This window comes from Siphateles boraxobius, unplaced genomic scaffold, assembly GCF_051911475.1.
Source record: "Siphateles boraxobius isolate OS27281-9 unplaced genomic scaffold, OSU_SipBor_1 12, whole genome shotgun sequence".
Lineage (NCBI taxonomy): Eukaryota > Metazoa > Chordata > Actinopteri > Cypriniformes > Leuciscidae > Siphateles > Siphateles boraxobius.
Genome location: NW_027508722.1, coordinates 23,178,442 through 23,202,500, shown reverse-complemented (window position 1 = coordinate 23,202,500; position 24,059 = coordinate 23,178,442). Strand labels below are relative to the sequence as shown.

General features: G+C 39.5%; 1 protein-coding gene across 4 annotated transcripts in view; it reads right to left on the bottom strand.

The window, feature by feature from the left end:
• Positions 1-23,755, bottom strand: part of nr4a3 (nuclear receptor subfamily 4, group A, member 3) — a 24,477-nt gene extending 722 nt beyond the window's left edge. Inside the window, exons 1-9 of one of the 4 annotated variants that reach the window (XM_077213675.1) lie at positions 23,325-23,755; positions 20,372-20,524; positions 19,423-19,504; positions 15,716-16,557; positions 9,784-9,913; positions 8,802-8,965; positions 8,091-8,287; positions 3,598-3,776; positions 1-1,144 (exon numbers count right to left, since the gene is read on the bottom strand). The exon at positions 1-1,144 is cut by the window's left edge and continues 722 nt beyond it. In XM_077213675.1, the coding sequence (XP_077069790.1) occupies positions 873-1,144; positions 3,598-3,776; positions 8,091-8,287; positions 8,802-8,965; positions 9,784-9,913; positions 15,716-16,557; positions 19,423-19,486 (1,848 nt within the window). In that variant the 5' untranslated portion in view covers positions 19,487-19,504; positions 20,372-20,524; positions 23,325-23,755 and the 3' untranslated portion in view covers positions 1-872. Of the gene's footprint in view, positions 1,145-3,597; positions 3,777-8,090; positions 8,288-8,801; positions 8,966-9,783; positions 9,914-15,715; positions 16,558-17,623; positions 18,446-19,422; positions 19,505-20,371; positions 20,525-21,410; positions 21,435-23,324 lie in introns of those variants that run through there. The other 3 variants (XM_077213703.1, XM_077213686.1, XM_077213697.1) reach the window with 3 other exon arrangements.
• Between the last annotated feature and the right edge of the window lie 304 nt (positions 23,756-24,059).

The window sequence follows — 24,059 nt, the reverse complement described above, 5'->3', positions numbered from 1 at the left end:
GAACTTCGTCATTAAAAAGTTAGTGCGCAGACTGGGCTAAATCATCTCAATTGAAACTGTTACCTTACAAGGCGAGTCTTAGTATTAAAATAATTTAGAGTTTGAAATAGGACTGGAACAAACACACACACACTCTCTCGTTCTCTCCTCTCTTTCTCATCGTTTACAATAGCACTTAGTAAATTGCACTTGTTTGCAGGTTTTTGGGGTGCGATCAACTGTGATTCTGGACATTAATGCACTCTGTCGTTCTGTCTTTGTGGCGAAAGCCTCCCTCAGAGACACTCCTACATGTTTTCACACACATATCCACTTAGTTTCTGCCAACGACAGTTGATATGTCATAATCTGGCATCTAAAGCTGGCGATTTGGATCCGTGCGTATGTGTGAAAGGACAGTTTGCGTGCTCTTGTGTGTCTGTGAGTGTATGTTTGTGATGAACACAACTGCTGTCATTGAGGTGGATTGTGGTGGAACTTTTGGACCGCCTGCAAAGGAGCCGTAAAGTGTGCGTCCTCGCACGCACGCACACACTTACACACATTCTCACATCGTAATACTTCTCCTGACGTGGCACACTGAGCTATAGGCATTCGCTCTCATTCCCAGTGCGTGTTACGTCAGATAAGCTTAAACCCTGCCTCGTATCTACACTATCAGGCGCAGAGCAGGGATTAAAAGCGCTTATATGATTGTTTTCTCTTCAGACACGTTTGCTTCCTGTGAGGATTTGGGGACTCATGGGAAATCGAGTTCAGTATCACTGTTAGCTACTGGCTCAGTCCCTTCCCAGGGTGAGTTTATAGCTGCTGTGGGCGTGTCTGAGTGAGCTTGTGGGCGTGTCAGTGGTCTGCAAAAGTGGGCGTGGATATCAATAGGGCAAGGTGTCCAGAAACCTATCGATGAGTGGCGGGGGTGAGACCAGGTCCTCAAGCTTCAGGTAGAAGATCCTCTGTAAGCCTTGCGTACGCTGAGATCGAAGCTCCGCCCTCAAGCCCAGAACAGCTCCCACTGGGGGTGTGGCCTTGCCAGTTGAAGCCACACCTCCTGCGCAAACCGAGCTCAGATGATCTCGCAGGCAGCAGATTACTTTGGATTGCAGTTCTTCTACTTTTTTGGGCTCCTTCAGACCAGGACATTGTTCTAAAATGAGAGGAAAGAGTGAGAAAGAGGTTGAGTACTTGAGTACTAAGTATAAGCTTAAAATGTCACTACATCTGCACTACTGGGAGAAAAAAAACATCCCATAAAGACACATGACTCATTCTTTCACTTTGTATTACAGTAGCAATATCTGTCGTTGGTTTAGGAATTTAGAACCATTTTTTATTTAGATCCGGTCCCATTTTTGAAAAAGTACTGAATCCAAATGATTTTCTTGACATTTAGATCACTGATGCTGATGAATCACTAAACATTTTGAGTGCCTAGTGCAGTTCAAATCATGAACAAATTACATACTCTCTCTCTATATATATATATATATAATTACATATTACATTCAATTAAATTAATATTAAGTATTATTAATAACACATTTTTTCTATTGATTCTCCTCCCTATTCAGCAGTCTAGTGTGACTCTATCACACTTCAAACAACTCTGTGTGTAAGTGCCCACAGTATGGCTTTAGAACAGAGGAAGTGCAAAGAGGTGCTGGCTTGCTTTGGATACATCTATGCGTGTGTGTATGTGTGTTCTAAATCTATGTCTAGAGCTGCTCCATTGTCACTGCATTCAGCTTATGTGCTCTCTCACTGACGCTGTTTTTTTCCCTTGCTTTCACTGTCTCTCCCTCTTTCCTGGGGGATGATCGATAGCACTCTTTCACCACAGACACTTTTAGAGGGTCGATAGACTGAGTGGAGGAGTGGAGAGAGAGAGAGAGAGAGAGAGAGGAGTGGAGAGAGAGAGAGAGAGAGAGAGAGAGAGAGAGAGAGAGAGAGGAGAGAGAGAGGTAGGGACTACAGCTCTGCTGAGTAGCACTCAATTCCTCTACAGAGTTAAGTGCTGCTCCATAGGGGCTAACACACACACACACACACACACACACACACACACACACACACACACACACACACACACACACACACACACACACACACACACACACACACACACACACACACACACACACGTTCCTTTGTAGATTGTGCACTGGGTGGGTGACTGAGAAAATTGATTAACATATATACATATAAATCTAAATAATTTTCATTTTTCACACTTCAATTTTCTTGCGGCCTTCAATGTCAACATGAGATCAAAATGGTTTCTATTTACTTTTTTGTTTTTATTGTAAATTATTCATTGTTGCATGTTATTACAGATTTTAAAAATCTTTTATCTTTTATTTTTTACTTTAATCAAATTGTATTATCTTGCATTTCCTCTGTAACGATTCCGCTTTTACATTAACGTCAGTTTTTTCCTCATTAAATATGCAGTTTCAATGTTGCTTTACAGAAGTAATAGAATGCGATAATGATTTTTTTTTTTAGATTCCACATTGTTTAAATGTTTTCCTACATTAGCATGTTTCCATTCAAGCTGTGAATTTACTTTATGTGAGAAATCTGATATATCAGCATTATATTTTCTTCTCTGAGTGAATTATTCATTCACATGACATGAATATGTGAACATCTGAATAATGCAATATAAAAAACAGTGTTTCTATCCTGTTTAATATTTTCTTCTCTAAGAGAAGTATTCAGTCACTCATGACTAGCTGAAATTAATCCAAAACGGCAACAAAAAAAATGCGGATTAAGCAATGTTTCTATCCCATGTAATATTTTCTTCACATTCACAAAAAAGACAAGTCACATGACTTTTTTGAAACACATCAATGATTTTATTTCATAAATGTGTTTCCATCATTATTTGTTTTCTTAATAAGTAAATTAAAAAAATTTATCCACTTCAAGTAAGCATAAAAGTTGTTGGTAACACTATTTTAAGGTGACGTAGTTACAAGTTACTACATATAGTAATAACAATAAATTCTGCATAATTACAAGTAATGAACCCTAAACCAAACCCAATTACAAGTAACTAACCCTAAACCAAACCCAAAACTTAACCGTAACTCTATAGTAAGTACATGTAGTTAATATTACTTAGTACTTATTTGAGTATGTACAATGTGACTATGTCACCTTAAAATACTGCTTGCCAGAATGTGCCCATGTTTCTGTGTGTGTGGTGAAAGGTGTGTTGGTCTGTATATAGGTCGACCTGCTGTTTAGCCTCTGTGTTAATAATGCATGGTAAGACTCGAGCACCTGCTGACCCAAACACACACTCTGTCCTACTTTGTCAACCAATAATCAACTAACTCCACCTGTGCTCATAGAGGAGAAGTACACAAACCTCACACCATCTCTGTGTCTCTGCTGTGTGTGATTAATGGGGGATTATTTCTGCTGTCCAGGTAAACCTAATCTCTGACAGCACCTGTCCCACACCTGTGATCACTGTGACGACTGCTTGCAGCCAGACAAAAACAAGAACGACAACAGGAAAAAGGAAACGACAGGAAGTGAATGTGTGCGTGAAATGGCATAGAGTGTGTTTCTGAGGTTGTGTGTTACCTGTGAGCAGCACTAGGGCACACAGGCAGGAGAACGCAGGCATGTCGAGGTTGAGACCCTGCAGGTGAGCGCTAAAGTCTCGGATGGAGTCGAGCCATTCTCCGAAGCCACGCAAACACTGTAGCCGGTGCAGGACCAGGCCCGTGCAAAACACGAACTTCTCGTCCGTCAGCAATGACCTGAGCAAAAGAGAGAGTGAGAGGGGTTTAGATGAAGAACTGTTGTTATTTATACTGCTTCAAGGTGCTGTTTGAAGCCACGAGTTCAGTTGCCGCCTTTCATCTTTTAATTAATCGCCGTTCTCATTCCCTTCAGAACAGGTACCTGTTTCAATTTAGCAAACCTCTAATTCTGTACGTAGCTTCACACACTATCAGAAAGCACACACAGTCTCTCCTGCGACACACACACGCTTATTATCACCTCTCTCTGATTCATGTGATGATGATCTGCACTCCGATTGGCCGCTGAATCTGTGTTTAAGACATACTGCACGGAAACAATTACCATAGCGACAAATGAAAGCCAGTACAGGGAAGAGCACATCAAAGATAGGAATGGACCTAATTATGCCAAGCTTTCCCAATTAAAGCTTTTAAAACATTCCTGGGATTATACTCTTTATTTCTCTCTCTCCCTCTCTCTCTTTCTCAGCTTTATCCTTTTTTATCTTCATGGTCTCACTGTATTCTCAGGAAGAACGTTTGTGTGTACTTGCAGCGAAACACTCAAACACACGCTCTCCACTCATCCATCGCTCTCTTCTTCTTTTTCTTCTCCTTCTCCATCCACTTATCCTCTCTCTCTTTTGGTCTGTCTTCAGCCCTTCGCTCTCAACCCTGCAATTTAGGGGGGAAAAAACGTCCTCTCTTTTTTTCCAGTAGAGTGCTGGCTTCTGCTGCGTGAACTGTTCTTCATTAGTCTGCACGAAAACACACACTTGTATAGACGACGAGAGGAGAGGAGGAGTAATGGGAAGAGGATGAAGGGAAATACGGCGAGGAGGAATATTTGAGAGTCATCTTCCGAGTTGCTTTTGAAACCCGGTGGGGTAAATAATCCAAATGTGTGCTTCATTAATGCAGTCTAATGGTTTTATGCCACTACACTTGAATGCATATGTACAGAACCCTCAAACAAGCTGCTGGTGATGTTATGTTGGAAAGTGAGCATCACTTTGCCAGGCCTATTCATTCCGGTACAGCACTTGACGTGAGTACTATGAAGGGCTCTACGCTCTTGTATGTGGGCGTCTGGAATACCCTACATGAAGATGTACATCACGGAAAGTTACCTTGATAACAGCAGCAACATTTATGGTTAAAGCTCTTAAAGAAACTGTTTTTTTTTTTTTATTAAATTAAGTAAATTATGAAATAAATTAAATTTTTGGGTTAACTATACTTTTAAGATTGACACAGCAAATACAATCTTAAATATTGCCTCTTTTTGTCTTATATTAAAACTTTCAAAATTCAAACAAAAAAAAATTTATTCAAAGTGACAGTATTTTTGGTTTTCACAAAAATATTAAACAGGACATCTGTTTTTAACATTGATAATAATGAGAAATGTTTGTTGAGCACCAAATCATTGTATTAGAGTGATTTCTGAAGGATCATGTGACACTGAAGACTGGAGTAATGATGCTGAAAATTCAGCTTTGCCATCACAGGATGACATTAGATTTTAAAATACATTAAAATGGAAAACAATCATTTTAATTTGTAAAAAATATTTCACAATATTCCTGTTTTCAATATATTTTTTATCAAATAAATGCAGCCTTGGTGAGCATAACAGACTTCTTTCAAAAACCTTTTAAAATCGCAGGTAAGATAAATCCCAAGTTTAAAAAACTATCCTTGTTTTAAAATGAATCATGAGAATGCACCACCCAGCATCACATGATCATAAACAGCGAAATTACTTTCTTGGATGTATCCTTCACTAACAGGGCCCTTTATGAAGGGTTAAAACATGCAGTTTGCAATCGGTCTATTATCTACAGTGGCATAGAGAAAGAGGGAAAACAGGAAGTGAGCAAACACAGACCGAGTGAAAGCTCCTCATTATTACAAAACAAAATTAACAACAGCACCCTTGAGGATGGAAACGCACACATTCCTTTGAAATTTGCGTCAGAGCAAGTCGATCTCTTTGCCATCCATTCATTCATTAGCCTCAATGCGGCCGCGTGGTGTGATATTGCATGTGTGCATTTGTGAGCCACATCAGATTCCATTCTCTGGTGTGTGTATTAGTGGTGTAGAGTCTATTTTCAAAACATGTGAGAACTCTGAACGTTTGTGAGCGGAAAATGTGCAAGTTCGCCCATATTGTGAAGTCGCCACACATTGTGAGCGCGTATCTTGTGAGTTTTTCGAGTGTCCATGACGTAAGCCCGGATGAATCCCCCCACTTAAATGAGTCAGAACCTAAGTCTGCAGCTCCCTACTGAGGCTGTGACGCCACCACCCACTGCCCTCCCTCCCCGCACCTGCTTCTACACCATCAGAGAGGGAGAGAGAAACACAGAAAGAGCACCAGAGCTAGTTCAACAGGGAGCAGCTGAGCTGAGACAAAAAGTCCACTTCCTGTTAAAGCAACATCAGAATGTCACTGAGTCACTGAGACGCATCCAAACACGCACACTTCTACTTAAAGTCAAGAAACAACAGGTTACTTCTAGTCTGGATTCAAAAGGTCTCGTTCAAACTTAATAATATGCAAGAGTTTGGGGAATGTAATATAAGTAAGCATCAAACAGAGCTGTTTCTGACACACTTAATGTCTTGGGAGGGGCAGGTGGTTAAAGGGATAGTTCACCCAAAAATTTAAATTCTGTCATTAATTACTCACCCTCATGACGTGTGTCTTCGGAACACAAATGAAGATCTTTTTGATCTTTTTTCTTTTCTTTCAGTCCCTCCATAGACAGCTACACAACTTCCGCTAAACAAAAGTTTAACCGTACTTGCTTGATGCGCGAGAATAAGCCTCTTTGCAGAAACGTGCTGCGTAACACACGAAAATTAACCTCATTGGTTCTTGCGGAAACTCAAACTTGCTGCGAAACACACGAGAATGAAGAATGATGCATTGCACGTCAAACAAACATGCTTAAACTTCCGTTTACCACAACTGATGTGTGAGTTGATGAATGTTTATATGTGAATAAAAGCCTAAATTCAATCTGTTCATCAAGCGATCGTGTCTCTTCAGAAAATTTTGGACTAAACCACTCAATTCATATGGATTCGTTTTACAATCTCTTCATGAACTTTTTGAAGCATCAAAGTGATAGTTACGTAGCTGTCTATGGAGGGACAAAAAGCTCTCAGATTTCATCAAAAATATCTTCATTTATGTTCCGAAGATGAACGAAAGTCTTGCGTGTTTTGAACGACATGAGACATGAGGGTGAGTAATTAATGACAGAATTTTCATTTTTGGGTGAACTAACCCTTTAAGCCAGGCTGTTAACCAATAAACTTAAATAAGAGAATTCCACAGGATCTTCCACACAGTGTCCATAGTAACCTTACAGTGCTGAATAGAGAGCAAGAACACACACTCGCGCTCACACACACACACTCATTGTTGCATCGAAAGTCACAATGTAACTAGTAGCGACTGCAGCATATTACACAATATAAATCCTGACAGTGCCTGTGAATGAATTCTTTCACAGTCATTATGAAACTTTACACCTCGATCTAATTTCTAAACCAGAAAGAAAATCCTAAGAGACTTCTACGACATCATTAATAGTAAGTCATAGAAAAGTCTGTCATAGTCTGACAGTTGCTATGAGATATTATGAGTGTAAAGTCAGAGTGTAATTGCTAACTAACGTTTCCTCCCACAGCTGTACCCATTCTGAACAGAACTGAAAATGACTAATTAGGATATTATTACAGGCTTTATCCTCTATAATATATTATACAGAGTATTTGAAAGTGGGCTGGGCAATATAGCAAATATTAATGATATATTGGTGTTAAAATATAATATTAAGCAACATTGTGAATATTTTGATGATTCTGATGCACTATTTGGCATCTCGGATTCAACTTTAGTAGCAAAAAGGCGATTAAAGTTGAGTTCATTCCTGTGAATCAGTTCAAACTGTTTGTTTCATAACAATGACATTAAATATAATTCGTCCTCATATTTGTTTAGTGAACAATAGTAAAGAAAATAGATTTTCATTGCAGTTTACTTCTTGCATTATACATTTTTAATCTACTTGGATAAAGTAATTGAATCTCTGCCTGAAATAAATAACCTTTTTAAGCAATATTAGTTAAATGCATAAATATAATCAGAGTCAGAAAAATACTGAGACTTGTTTTTTTTTTTTTTTTGCTATATTTCCCAGCTCTATTCTTATGAATGTCTTAGTGTATGTTGAAGATTGTGTACTTTTGAAGTCAGAGTCATACACTGGAAGTCTGTGCGATGTGAGATCAGTGTGTGTCTGCATGTACCTGTTGGCGAGGCGAAGCACAAAAAGCTCAAGGAAGGCAGAGTCAATGAGCAGGTTCTGGTCATTGTGGTGAAGCTCAGAGAATCCAGGCAGCCGTTCGGCCCAACAGCGCGTCACCTCCATGGAGCCGGTTAACACTCTGTAGAACATCTGGATCTGCTGAGAGTCAGATAGACCCACTGGCTCCACCGCACTGAACTACAGGAAGAGAGAGAGAGAAATAAAAATTCCACACAAATCACAATTACTCATTTTCATGTGATTCCAATGGATGGTGAACCCTCTGATTCATTACAACCACTATATAATGAACTAATCTTTGCATTTTTAACCATTTAGGGGAAGATGCTGGGTCTTATCCATCATCAGTGACCATCTTTCTCATAGTTCTAAATGACTATCCTCTTCAGTGTGGTTTTGTTTTTATACATTTTTATAAATTCAAAATAGATGACAAAAGCGTGCCTAGTATATTTACTGTCATTTATTGCAGTACACAAAAGTTAAAATCTTTTTAATTGATTGGGTAATATATATTAGGAAAATAAAATGTAATAAAATCTAATTAAATACCAGTCAGGAATGGTTATATTGTTGTTTGGAAAAGTATGATTTTTTGTTCTGTAATTTAATAATTCATGCATCCAATGGTTAAACAATGATTCGTGAAAATTAGCCTTAATTGATGCAAGTATTTCCCAAACTCAGGTACCTGACTGTAGTCTAGTTCTCGTGGTGTAGATTGGGAATAGGCCCGCACTAGTGCGTTCAGCAGGCTGATGGGAGGTGATGGGGGCGAGGGCTCTGGCTGCAGGGGACTCTTTGGTTTAGACGGCAAGCGACCCCTCCTCCCCTTAAGGTTGTCTGTGCGCACAACTGTGTCAAACACACAAACAAACAAACAAACAAACACACAGTTTAGACAATGAACACAGTTTAAACATCTAAATAATTATCATTCAAATCATATAATGCAATTCCACAACCAGCGACAATGTATTTGACACCTAGACTTCATAACACGTCTTTTTTAGCAGTTTTTAACAAATCTCTCAATCCTATTTTATTTCTCTCAACAATGTTTGACTGACCAATAGGGGGCAGAATTGCATGTCTTGGAGGTGACTGGGTGAGCAAACGTGATATATAATAAGAACAAAGCATGTCTGTCCTAATCACCGGCCGAGGTGGTTAAGATGATTTAAGGAGTGATCTTTTTAAATCACATGGTATTCATGCTTAAATTCTACAAGAATTAAATTTCCCCGTGAACACGTGTGCTTGTGACTGTCCTGTGTGTTGTGTTATTACCGGTTCTGAAGCTGCTGATATGCTGTGATTGCAGAGGCGAAGCACTGCCGGTAAACACCTCCATTATAGTTTAATTCATGCATTCATACTAAGCAACCAAACCAGCTATGCCCTGAGTTTGTATTAATCCACCCTGCTTCTTGAGCGTAGTGTGTGCATCTGCGGGTTTTAAGTCATTAATATAAAGAGTGTGTATCTCCTCTGCATCAGTCTCTAACCAGAGGTCCAGCCGAGGTCATATACATCAGGGCCTATTGTGTGCTAATTGTCTTGAGTGGCTTGGCCAGACACATATTGTGTGTGTGTGTGTGTGTGTGTGTGTGTGTGTGTGTGTGTGTGTGTGTGTGTGTGTGTGTGTGTGTGTGTGTGTGTGTGTGTGATACCTTCTTTCACCATGCCTACACTGAGGCACTTCTGGAAACGGCAGTACTGGCAGCGATTTCTTCTCCTTTTGTCCACAGGGCAGTTTTTACTAGCCAAACACACGTACTTTGCATTCTTCTGCACCGTCCTCTGCAGCCACCGACAATAAAAAGAGAAAAAGCAAGGAGAAGAAAACAATAAGATAACAAGTCTAAACATTTCATTTATTTAATTTGATCCCGTTTTTGGCAAAGAATTTTAAAAGAAGCTTGCAGGTCAGATTTTAATTACAATGTGAAAAAGCTCTGGCTCCATCAGGATAATTAGATAAAAATTAATTTCCCAACATGCCTTGCCTGCAGGAGGGACAATTTTATTAGCGCAAGCCACTGACAATGAAGATCAGTGCAAAGCGTGCTGAGGCCGCTCCCGCGAGACATCCCGCTCCGCGTGATAAAATTGTTTGTGAAACTCGCGGGTCAGCTCACGGCACCTCGGGGTTTTGGCGGATCGTGCCTCTGCAATAACCCCCCCTGGAGTTGTTTTCTCCTCGGCTGGATATGCACGATTATTACTGACCTTATTAAAACAAAATAAAAATGATCTGCAAGCACTCCCGCCGCTAAAAACAGTAGAAAAGAGGAAAAAGACTTAAAACAAGCTTCGGGTTCAGACATCAAATGCACGTGCTACTGCTGAGCCAAAAGATTAGCACTTGCGTGAGACCAGTAAGTTCTACGGTAATTAATGTAATATCCGAAACAAACAAAAACAATGCCTTAACAAGCTACGACTGCAGTCAATTTAATAGTAGTAAAGCTTACATTAACAATTCTGGTTTCATTGTGCAGTTATTCAATTAGCAAGGCTGCTAGCAAGTAGTTAAACTGAAGTGGGAAACAGCCTTCATGATGGTCATCTATGAATTTCATAATCTTCTATCTTTTAAAAAAAAGCTTACAGTTTAATACTAATATCTTTGTATATCAAGTGACTAGCGGCTAATGGCTAGTGGACCACTTAAGTTTTTTGTCATGTATTTTTCAGTTTAATCTCACTTTTATTTTTGTTTTGTATTAAAACACTTTCAATAAAAACTATAAAGAAACATCATAAAATACGCAGCTGTTTCCAACAGGTGTAAATGAAATCAACTAAACCACCTGCTTTTCCCAGGAAGCTTGGATTTTACCGTCAGGTGAAGCTAAAACACCCACCCACACACACGCTATCCATGTGATTTGCACGGTTTCTTGTATTTCACCTAAATTGAACACAAAACCACAGCAGCATAGTAGAGTGGACTAATCTCCCAGTGGGCACGCAAATGCTCTTGTTAGCTAGGGCAGTCTATACTCAGTTACAGCTAAATTCACACTGATTCAGTATGACTTGATTAAAATACAACCTGTGGAGCACATCATCTCGAACACACCCTGGGCTTAGTCGTTAAAAAAAGCACCCATCTCGTCGTTTCCCTCTGCTCTGAACCACATGCACGAGTTATGTGAGTGCAACTCCTTTCTATACTTCATACCCGGTTCAGACTGTGACAGATTCTGTTCTGTCACAGTCCTCAAAACCGAGGTTTTATTGCTGCAGGAGCTTGCTAGATGAATAGACATCTCATGATGTTCATAAAATGAGATAAACGGCTGTACATATGACGGGCATTAAAGGACTGAAACGTCTTCTGTGTGTGTACGTGCATGTGTATTTGTGTTTATTTATGCTCTAAACGATGTCACAGTGCAAAATTGTCACGGTTACAATAGGTTTCAGACTTTTTTTTCAATGGGAAAAGGATATCTGAGGTTATTGTAACTTCTACGAACACATATTTCAATTTCTCCCAACAAACTAATGGCAAAAAGACCTGAAAAACACACATACAGTCCTTTAAACATAAAGATTCCGAAAGAGGCTTTTCACGGCAATGCCATTGAAGAACCATTTTTTCTTAACATAAAGAACATTTTAATAATCAAAAAAACCTTTTCCACTATAAAGAACCTAAAAAGGTGTTAAAGGTTCTTCATGGAACCATAAATCCCAATAGAGGATTAAGAGTCTATGACAAGTGAAAAACTAAAAACCCACTATTATTGTCTAACTCCCATCATTCTCGCATGCAAGCACACAAATATACAAACACACACACACACAGAGCTGTGGTCCAGTGCACAGCAGGGTCCGTAGGGTTGGAAAAGACAAGAAGTTGTGGATTCATGACATGTAACATGTGCTAATGGCTCTGTCGTGCATTAAAACCCCTTAGGGAACCTATATCCCCCTCTCTTCGTCCTCTCCTCCCCTAATCAGAGATGATCAGACTATCTTCTCTAGCCCTCTCCTCTGGGTGTGTAATTAGACGTGTGTGTATGGCTGTTCAATAGGAAAGGTGGAACTGGGTCATCATTAATTGGTTAAGTATGTGTGTCTGCGTGTATTGCTCACTTAGACTGTATTATAAAATGACTGTCTGTGAATCAAGTACATTTGTGACCCTGGATCAAAAAAACAGTCATATGGGTTATTTTTTTGAAGATTTTGAGATTTATACATCACATGAAAGCTGAATAAATAAGCCTTCCATTGATGTATGGTTTGTTGGGATAGGACAATATTTGGCCGAGATACAACTATTTGAAAATCTGGAATCTGAGGGTGCAAAAAAATCGAAACATTGAGAAAATCGCATTTAAAGTTTTCCTCATGGAAATATCTTCATGGAACATGATCTTTACTTAATATCCTAATGATTTTTGGCATAAAAGAAAAATTGATAATTTTGACCCATACAATATATTGTTGGCTATTCCCACAAATATACCCGTGCTACTTAAGACTGGTTTTGTGATCCAGGGTCACATTTTAGTGTGTTTATATTTCAGCACTTTATATATGCCATAATACTGGCACAAATGCACATCTGTCTTTGTTGAAACTGTTTTAACAAATGCAAAGCTTAAAGGAAAGAGCTGGAGATTACTTCTAATTCAGTTCCTAGCAGTTAAGAGCTGTTAAACTTTTATTCCAGTGAAGTGGGTTGAATGTGGAGGTTTTGTGAATGAGCGAGCCTGTGCTGACCCTCCATTAGGTAAATATTCAGAATAAATATTCTCACTCGGAGCATGTTATGAGTCACAGAGCAAATTACAAACCAAATAAATGGTGTGAAAATAAGGGATGTGAGCGAGTGAGCAAGATAGAGAAAAGATTTGGCCAATTATTTGCTGTTTTTCATTGTGAAACAGTTTGTTTCAGATGTAAAGTAGAACCATAAGTGAAATGATTTAGTGGCTGTTAATGAACTAAACTAAAGCCAGGGGGAAAATCGGAATAACTTTTGTGGATAAATGCATCCAAACTCCATTAAAATTTTATTTTAAAAACTAATGTACTAGAAATCAATGTGCATAAATATCACAATAAACCCTATTGTATAAAAACACATTTAGGAGAATTTTTTTTAAAAGAGAGTTAGCAGTTTGACAAAAGCTATACACTGCCACACAAAACACCGGCTTGCATTAAAATTCACCTGCTAATATTTATATTGTGAGTTAATGAGTTGCCTGAGATAATTAAATGGTGAGTGTGTTTTGCGAATTAGGGGTGACGAGTGTGTGAATGCATAAAAAATGCATAAGTATGCTGATCGTCTAAGACTTGCCAATGTGCATATGTCATTGTTTGTGGATGTCATTTGTGTGTGTGTGTGTGTGTGTGTGTGTGTGTGTGTGTGTGTGTGTGTGTGTGTGTGTGTGTGTGTGCCAGTGTTGCAGTAATAGCTACAAAGCCTCAGGCTTACCAACCCCTGCTTTTATTAATTACTAAATAAAAACTAATTGTGAAACTAATTGAAAAGAGGCATAATTTATTTCTGCACCAGACCACGGGCCATTTTCAATTATTTCAGCTCTGCCACTCTCGCTCCTTCACTTTCACTGTCAGTCTTTCAGCACAGTGTCTATATATTTTAAGTCTTCTCACGGTGTCTGTAATATTAACCTAAGCAAATTAAAAATAATACTTATCCGAAATAATATGTGAAATAAATGCCAAATATCGTAACTGTTCAACTGAATCCCTCTCGAAACTTTCTATGCAACAGACTATCTGTGTGTGTGTGTGTGTGTGTGTGTGTGTGTGTGTGTGTGTGTGTGTGTGTGTGTGTGTGTGTGTGTGTGTGTGTGTGTGTGTGTGTGTGTGTGTGTGTGTGTGTGTGTGTATGTGTGTGTGTGTGTGTGTGTTTGGCTACAGCTCCAAGCTGCTGTATTTTAAGTGCGCGCCGCTGTCACACCTCGAACTGGTCACCGAGGGAAACGACCCTCACAGACACCGTGGCAACCGCCGCTCAGACGATTTGTGAGAGCACTCAAAGACATGCACACACACATTCACACTCAGTACACACAAGCCAATGCTTTCATGAAAAGGCTGAGCAAACCTGTCACAGTTGTGCCTCTGAAACTGAAACTAAACAATCTTTCGGATTTTGTACAGAAATTATTTTCTGTACAGCCTCAAATGCTTCTTGTATGTCATATAGACTGTAACCCCCAACCCCCTCTTCAAAACGAAACAACAAAAACACACACAGCTCACCGAAGAATCGCTATTCACATGGTGGGCTTTAACCTTGGTTCAAACGACTGCGGAGTGCGTTACAATGGTTGGTTAACCCTGAGCCTCACACTCAGAGAATGAGGTGCGATCGGTGTAGAGCCGCGTGAGGCTCTTCAGCCAAGAGCTCCTTTCAAACCAAGAACAAAACTAATGACCACTAATGAATACACTATTAACAAACACTACCCTGGCCACACTGACACATAAGAGACACAAAAAAACGGACACACACTGTACAATAAAGAGCAAGTACAGCCCTCTTACACTCCATTTAATGACAGACACACTCAAATACACAAAGAGAAATGCTATTCAAATCAAGCACACACTGAGGAACACGTATCAATCAACATAAACTGCAAACACCCACTTCAGCTTCTACAATACTACAACCATATGCAACACTAAGAAAAAATGTAATGCATTATGGGAAATCCAAATGAGAGATTTCCTAACTGGCAAGTATTTCCTGTCAGTTTCAATTGACCTAAGCTTGGTTATTTCTTTCACTAGTTGAGTTTATTTATGTGTTTTAAAGGTATAGTTCACCCAAAAAGAGATATTTTGAAGAATTGTTTTTGTCCATATAGTCAGTGGGGTCTAAAGCAGTGGTTCTCAACCAAGGGCCCAACCTCAGCAAACTTCCAAAGGGGTCAAAGGAAAACTAAAAAGTTTTTAAATTGATAAATTATTATTATTAATATATTAACTCTAATTTAAATTAAAATGCTAAAAAAATATTTTTTTTCTTCTTTTTTTACCCCTCAATAACTACCATTCTTGAAACTTGTGCAATAAAAAATAGATTTTTATTAATTAATTTAATTGATTAATAATCTCAGTTTCAGTTAATAAAACAAGTTTGAAAGCAAGCTGTTTTGTCATAATTACAGCAGAAATACAGAAAATATCTTAGAATCACTGGTCTAAAACAACATCAGACTCTACTCAATATCATAGTATGAACAAATTATAATTTTTTTCAAAATATCTTCTTTTGTGTTCCAAGGAAAAGGAAGTATTACAGGTTTTCAACAGAGGGTGAGTACATTTTTGAGTGAACTATACCTTTAAAGGCCCGTGTACACTAGAGTCAGTCATTTTGAAGTGGAATCCTCCTATTTGCATTAAACATAACTTGTCGTGTGATTCTTTCAGTGAAAGTGTGTGTCAATAAGGATTATTATGCATTTGCAATGGCATGCTCATGTAAATAGTAGTGACAATGATGGAACTTGGGTGCGTCTGAATCTAATCTGGTTGAGAGTTATTATGAGAAAATGAAAGACCTCTGTCCTGCAGAGATGCTGCATTTCTTACCTTAAAAAAGCCTTTGCAGCCCTCACAGGTGCGCACACCATAATGCTGACAGGCTGCGTTGTCTCCGCACACCGCACAAGTACCCTCTCCGGAGCTGCTGCGATTGGGCGGCGATGGCAAACTCTCTCCCAGAAGTTGCGGGCACGGGCCCATGCCTAGAGAGCGGAACGCCAGGCCTCCCGGCTTACCCATGTTCAGCGGGTACATGTGCGAGTGTGTATGAGAGTGCACATGTGAGTGTGAGTGTGTGTCCAGGCTTGATGGCACATGTGAAGACGAAGAGGAGGATGACGGAGAGCGTTCAGGGCGCAGCGGAATGCCGATGGACGTGTCGTAGCCGCTGGTGGATGGTGGGGCCGTCTGCTCGTAGAAATGAGGGAAGCGAGGGCTCTTCAATGGGCCTTCAATCAAGCAGGGCTGGGGCACAGGGGGAAGACTGTGTTCATCCCACAAGAAAGAGCTGCTGGGTGGCCCGGGGTGAAGCGGCGTGGGGGGCGTTGAAGGGGGCGACTGCTTAAAGTACATGGAGCTTCCAGCTATTGCTTCGTCGGATGCTGCCATGGGTGGGTAAGGCTCCACCTCCTTCTTGATGATAGGGCGTTGAAGAGGGAGTTGATACAGACAGGAGGGTTTCGGCTCGAAACCGCCCTCCACAAACACATTAAAGCTGGGCAGGGACGTAGTGGCGGCAGCGTCCGAGATCTCCCCCCCACCGAGCTCACACTTCGCGTAGTCTGTCGCCATGAGGTCAGCGCTGTAGTCACCATGGTAACCAAAGGACTGGGCGGAGTAGCTGGACCCATGAGGTGCAGGGCCGTACTGGGCCTGAACGCAGGGCATGTCTATAGAGGCGGGGAGAGAGAAACGAGAAACAGACTTAATGTCTATCATATTGCCTTTTGGATTAATTTTGTCTTCAGGTGTGTAGAAGATGTGATGTCAAACATGGCATTTGAGTACTATTCTGTTAGTACCAAGTTAGTAGATAAACCATTCCTGGAAACATGGGTTAGGCCGTGAGCAAGTGGGCACACATGCAAAAATAAATAAATAACTGCACACCTCATTCATGGCCTGGATTCTCACTTGTTACAAAGAGCAGTATAAAACCTCTTCTGAATTAAAAATAATTATTTACTTAACCTTATGTTGTATGGTTTTCTTTTCTCAATGGAGCCCAAAGTTATTACCAGTCCATACTATTTTTTGTTTATTTTTTACATACAATGAAATTTACTGAGGCTGACATGACATCTCCACTGAAGAAATTAATGCGGGTTTATAAAAACATAAGGGTGAGTAAATGATTACAGAATGATCCTTTCTGGGTGAACTATTTCATTAATAATGATCCTAATTATCAAAATATTTCCTTAATCTCAGCAGTTTTTTTTTCTGGATTTGAATTTCATGAAACTCTTTTGAGCAAACACTGTCCAACCCAAGGAGCACACATATTGACTCACAAATAATTATTTCATTACCCATCAACAGTCCTTATATTTCGTCCACTTGTGACAATAATAAATGCATAGATGTAAACATGAAAAACTGCACAGAACAATATACACGTTGTGGTCAGTCAGAAAAAGATGAGTTTAGTCACTTGCTTTCAAAACATAACCCCTACAAATTTTAATCAAACGCTTTTAGATAAACTTTTAGATAAAATAGATTTAACTCTATTATGCACATTTTATCTATAAATGTGCACCAAGCACCTGTTGAAATATAATGATCTTTTTAAAACCCACGAGGAACTCCCTTGTTTCTGTTAATTAGTAGGCTGTATCCTGAGCCAGCTTTGCGCTCCAGGAAAACCATATTTCCAGCGCGCGCTCTCAAAGTTATATAACCTACAACTGTGCGCCTTGACACAGCTGTTTAAGTGCGTCTGTGCTGAGTTACCTGAGTCCGTGAGGAGATGTGTGTGCGTGTCCTTTGTTTGCTTATTTTCCCTAGGTGGGGAAGTGTAAACAGACCCGACGCTGACGTGTAGTGACTCCGTAATCCTTGTGCCTCGAACACGTCATGTGTGTTTAGTAAAATCATGAGGCTTATCAATTATGAACGCCTCTTTACCTGTGATGACTCGGACCGGTGTGCGCGCGTTCCATTTCCTACGTAGGTTTGGCCAACAAACGCATGGCATACAGCATCATGGATAACAGAGAGTTTAATGTCAGTAGACATTTCTGTCACACCCCTGGATTCAAATGATAATGCACTGCACATCAACAGACAGAGCTTACCTCAAATCTTTTCTTTTTCTTTTTTTTTTACGTTCCTTTGAGAATTGATTCCCTAAGTTTTGTTTACTTTTATGCTATTCAAATAAACAGTGAACTTCATTGTTATCCTCCTACATGGGCCTATTAATTCTAGTAATAATAATAATAACTCATGTTGCTTTATTATTTTTTCTCCATGTAGCCTATGCTTCAATTTTAAATTCGTAACCTGCTGTTCGTTGTATTAAATTTGGATATCAATAGAAAGTAGGCTAATCGTCTGCAACTAAAATAAACGAGGGGAAAAAAACTGTGTAGCTACAAATTATTAAATGACTTTCAAGCGTGTAAAGTTAAAAGAATTTCTGTTACATTTTGGCTAGGGTTTTCAAATGTGATTGATCTCGCCATTCTCGCGCGCAACCCAAATAGTCTTTTAGCGCCCCTAGCGCACAGCTAACCATCAACTAACATTAAAGACGTCTTAAACAAAATAGATTTTTGTGCAAATCTATAATAACGTGATAAATGTTGCCAGTACATATGTTTTATCCAGGTCATATACCAACTTACAATATTCCCAATTCGCAACTTAACACCTGAGTTCGTCAGAGGTGTTGAAGCGCGGGCGGGTGCGACCCCTTCATCATCATGGTGGATAGCTACTGAATGAATGGTTTGAGGTCAATCTTTCTCGCGCTGGATCTGGATGGAGCTTTGCAAAAACGAGTCAAACTTGTGTAGGCTACACCACTTAGCCTACATCACACAGAATAAAATAAATTTCAAACTTGCGGTCGAGATATGAACATTTCCTTCCCAAGACATTTGTTTTGCGGGACCAGTAAGCTTTGTCATCTCATTCTTGTTTTACACTTGCAATAAAAATAAAAATATAGTTTTTACGAATTCCCCTAAGTAAAAAAAAAAAACAAAAAAAAAAACATCAGCCTGCGATATAAGCACAGCTATGTTGATAAACTTGCTTTTGAGTATTTTTGGTAGGCTATCTGAAGATCGTGTTAAGCTCAAATATGGCAGTTAGTCAATCAAAGGTAGTGTGTCTTTTTTTAAAACACTTAAGATCAGCTCAAATTATGTAAATCTATACAAATCCTTACACAAAAAACAGGACTTTACTTTCTGTCTGATTCTATCTCTTGTGTGTATCCGTTTATGGTTTTATTTGTGCACGTGCAAACCCCAGAGCACGTCGATCCTCTACCTCACTTCCACATTCACCATGACACGGATCATAAAAATGAAAACGCAGCCAACATAACGTAAAAAAGTCAAAATATTTAAAAGGTCTAGACCACATAAAGTCATACTGAAACGATGCTTTACAGCTCTAGTGAGTGAGTGAGTGAGTGTGTGTGTGTGTGTATGTGTGTGTGTGCACTAGACAGAAAGCCTCACACAAATACACACGCAGGCTTATAGAAAGCGCTTTAGAGGGATGAAACAGTTTCTAACCTCGAGGTGTGCATTTTAGATGGACAAAATGCAGCTGTTCCAATAACTGTGATCGCTTGTTCATTGTCAGAGTGCCATAGATCTAACAAACAAAAAATCAACGACAAAATAAATAAATAAATGCACATGACACGCTAACCAGTTTGAATTTGCACTTGAAGCAAACACGCATCAGTGGAACACATCAGGCAGCACACATAGATTTGCGCAAACTTTCACTTTCTGTGCACTAAGACAACATAGACAGTGTAGCCTATTCTACAGCAGCACACGAGGTTGTTATGATCATGAAGACAGTGTGTTGTGATACTACTGGGTACAAATATTAAATGAAAGCTACAATACAGATTGCGGTCGTTTCATTAATTGGAACACAAGTGATGCCTTGTCTGCCATATGTCCAACCACCATCTGCGCGATTAATATATTTAAAAATAAAATAAAATGCTATTTGCTGAGGAATGTTGTAGGCGACAGGCCCATTAAAAATCAGTTCTTGGTCCGGTTACTAGCATTTATGTCCGGGACAACTACAAACACAAACAAGCTCTCAAGAAGAAAAATGTTTAAACTACACCATATCAAAATTCTATATGAACTGATTAGCATATTGCTTTACAGACATACCAGAAAACTTTGTTTTAGTACAATTTTAACAGGTAGATATACAAAAGTATATCTCTGAGATTTCCTGAAATTTCCATGTTTCCAAAGTAAGACAAACCAAAGTATAACAGCACGCTCATCGGCATATAGGGTATTCAAAATTAGTAACAAAAACGTCACTATCCTACTAACAGTCGGTTTACATTAAGTAAATGTGATATTCTTAAAACATCAAATGTATTAGCTTAATATAAAAAGTTTAAATGTGCAATACACATCAAGTAGCCTATGTTTGGAAAAGCTCTCCAGACTGGAGAGAGATTGTTTACAGAGATTGTGGTACCTGCTTGGCCTTTTGCTCGCTGAATCGTACTCGGTGTCTCGACTGGAGGCTGCACGCGTCTGGGGTTCGAGGCTGCTTCAGCGCACGCGGCGGGTGAGGAATCCGGGAGCCGGGACTCAGACCTGGGCTGCGGGCGCTCTTCCGAACCGCTGTCTGCAATCGGGAACACAGAATGCTTTAGTTCACTACGACAAAAAGTCACACACAAAAAGTGAACTGCAAAATAGAGACACGCTCAGACGTTTCGTAACCTATAAGTCAGATTACTTGGGTTAAACTTGTTTTAAAATTATTTATAGGCTACTTAAAATACAAGTGTGGAAGCCAATAAGATACAAATACATCCTAAGTTTTAGCAACTATGTTTTTTTTGTTTTTTTGTTTTTACAATAATCTAACCACTTAAACAATTGGATGCAAAAAGTACTGAATGAACTACATGCATTATGGGTTATACAAATTTACTGGTCATTTGTATATTTTTCTTAAATCAAAAAATCACACTAAATAGTCTCATGAAATGTTCAGTGTAGCCTATGTTAACTGTAAAATACTCTTTAATTCTATTCACACATACTAAAATATTAGGCTACTTTGACAAAGTTGTAGGCTACTCGTTTAAGCCTACATAAATAATACAAATACAATTTTGGCAACGTTTCAATCGCAGCCTTTGGGAACAAACCAACGTTAATCAAAAAAGAAAAAAAACTAATACGAATAAAATTGTACAAAAAACTGTTTTGTAGCCTAGCACACTCGATGAAGAAAAAAAAACGAAAAGTTACAAAAAATGCATCGAAGACGTAAGGTAATAAACATTGTTTCAGCACAACAGCACATTGTTTAAAAACTAAATCTCACACATGTCTATATATGCAATATAAAAAGGAATATTTAATTTTTTTCCTTCTCCTGCTGCATTCGAGCATGAAGATAGAACAATTCTGTGCGTCTAATAAAAGATCTTTCCATGCAGTTTTTGTGTTCCATTAGCTCAGAATAATAGCGATCTCAGTGACAGTTAGACAATATTCACCTGTGCACTCAACGAAGTCTGACTATCCTCGTCTTCGGTCAAATAAAACCCAAGCGCGCCACCGAAGAGTTTTTAAAAGCGACTAGCGCCCCCTCCCTGACAGAGGCGCGCTCACACAAAGCCAGCCCTCGAATTGAGCACGGTCTTTCTCGGTCCCTCAAACTGCCAGAAACAAACCCTAGAAACCTTCATGGTTTGGGAATATTAAACATGTAGGCACTCATTTATGATTTAATTGACAATTGTAGTCAGGACAATGAAACAGAGGCCAACAAAACATAGAATTTTGAGTGGCCTCATAAATAAGCTATTTTATTTCAAACATAGCCTATAGCCAACTACTTTGAAGCTGGCAGCTTTCTGTTGACTTTATTATGTTTGTTTTTGAGTTCAACCATTTGTCCTTCTGAGGTTATGTGTGATTTTGACAGAGCGTGCAGGTCCGCTTGTGCCCCGGTAACCTAGAGAACCGCGAGAGAGCACTGAAGCACGCGCTTTGTAGAGGCGCTCCGTTCTGCGTTCAATAAGTGCGCGGGATTGAGGCTTTCCAGCAAACACACAAAGAAAGGGAGAGAGTGGAGATAAAGGGATGGGGGGGGGGGATGAGACATGTACAGTAAATTAGCTTGGAGACGGGATTTGACACCCGATGGGTACAGAGACCGGAGGGAAAGAGACAGAGCCTTTACCAGCCTCTGTAGCTACTTCGTGACGTGATCTCGCGTGCTTTGGAATAAAACTTTAGTATACAACTCACTTGGATCACTGCTCTGATTAATGCAAGGCTATTGTCGTATCATATACCACTTGGGGGCTGTTCTGTCACTAGGCTACTCTCACTATTCTGGCATGTAGGCTACAATGAAATAGATTGCCCACTATATTACCAAGCTTTACTTTGTCATAAACGTTTATGAAGGTGTGCCTTAGTGTCATTGCAGCGCGTGTATAGCTGATCTGAAATTCACAGCACAAACAACAGCGAAATAAATCATTTTTTAAAGCACAACAAGAGCGTGTTTCTTGGGTGTATCGGTGTCAATTCATAATTACCAAACATAAGATTGTAAACACCACAAAGATACTCCCAATATGCTCAGTCACCTTGTATAAACTCAGTCATGTAATTTGTTCAGAAAAGTCTTCTGACAGCAGGGAAACATGGCTTTACAAATATGTTGATATTTAGCACCTTAAAAGTACTCACTCTGGTGAGAACAAGAGTGCGATAATGGTAAATATAAAACTTTAGTTTTTTGTGACATTATGACTGTTTATAGGCTATTTGTTTACTGTTCAAATAACTATTTCACTATAGGCTATTCGCGTTCGGTCCTTCCGTATAGCTTTAAGACAGAATGAATGAAGCTCGTGTAGTCATCTCATTGAGACGTGCAACATTAGCAAAGCAACATTAATGAGTCTAGATCAAACAACTGAAATTATTCTTAACCCAGATACTACAAACAAATAAACAAACACTCGTACACTATTAAGTCACACTGAAACGCGGAGCGCGCGACACTCACTCCGTACTCGGGCGCATCTCACGAGACTCTCTACCGGCCCCGCGCGAGCTCACACAGCGGTTTCACCGGGGTGAGGAAGAAGAGGCATCCCATTTCCATGACAACCTAAGAGAATATTATAGGCTACTTTTCGCAAATTAAATTCGGATTCACTTCATCCATCTATGACATCGCTCACAACACAGTTTATATTTACGCGGTGGGGATCGAACATTCAACAGGTCCGGACAAGAAAGTTATCTATAACATAAAGTCATGCAGAAATATATGAATGGAGACCGCGATACAAATGACAAAAATAAGCCATGTTGTCAATAAATTTACACTTCAGTGCGTGGGCTAGCCTTTTTTCTATAAAGCGTATTTAATTAAAATTCCCACTTACTTGATTTCTGTTGAGGTTCCGTCTTTACATATGTTTGTTAAGCCCTAATAATTCCTTGTGCATATCCAACAGAAATTTGTAAAAACGGAAAATATTGGTTGGATGGAAGTTGGTTTTAAAGTCGCAAAAGTTGATGGATTTCTCATTAAAAATATTATTTGACTGATTTCCCTCTTAGCTAAGAAGAAAAAAGTACTCCGTGGTTCTGTCAGCTCCACTATAACAAAGTCGGCGTTAGTAACGGAGAGGATGCGCTGAGCTTAAGTTGCAATGTGCCTTTGTTTATGTGGCGCGCGCTGAGCGAGAGAAAGTCTAATAGCACATTTAAGCGTCTGGCTGTACATAGAGAGCCTGGAATGCGTTACGTCAATGTGACGCCATGGGAGAGGTGACGTCGGCAGGCTGCACTGTAGCGCTCCCCCTGTCTCGCTTGTACAGTATACACACATTAAGCCGTACAGTCCATGCCAGGAGAGAGAGAGAGAGAGGAGAAGGGATAATCTTCTGACTCTTTGTCAGATGTTCTTTAAAATCGCGCGGTAGGGCATGTTGTCGACTTCTTACTAGTGGAAATTAGCCAATAAAATGTCATTTGTGTCAGAATGATTTCAGAGCTGATGAAACTATTTTAAATGTCCTTATTTTGTTAGCTGGTATCGATTTATTAAACGAGCTGATTGATCATAGCAAAACGCACATAAGTGCACGCCTCTTAGATTTTTTTTGCACTATAAA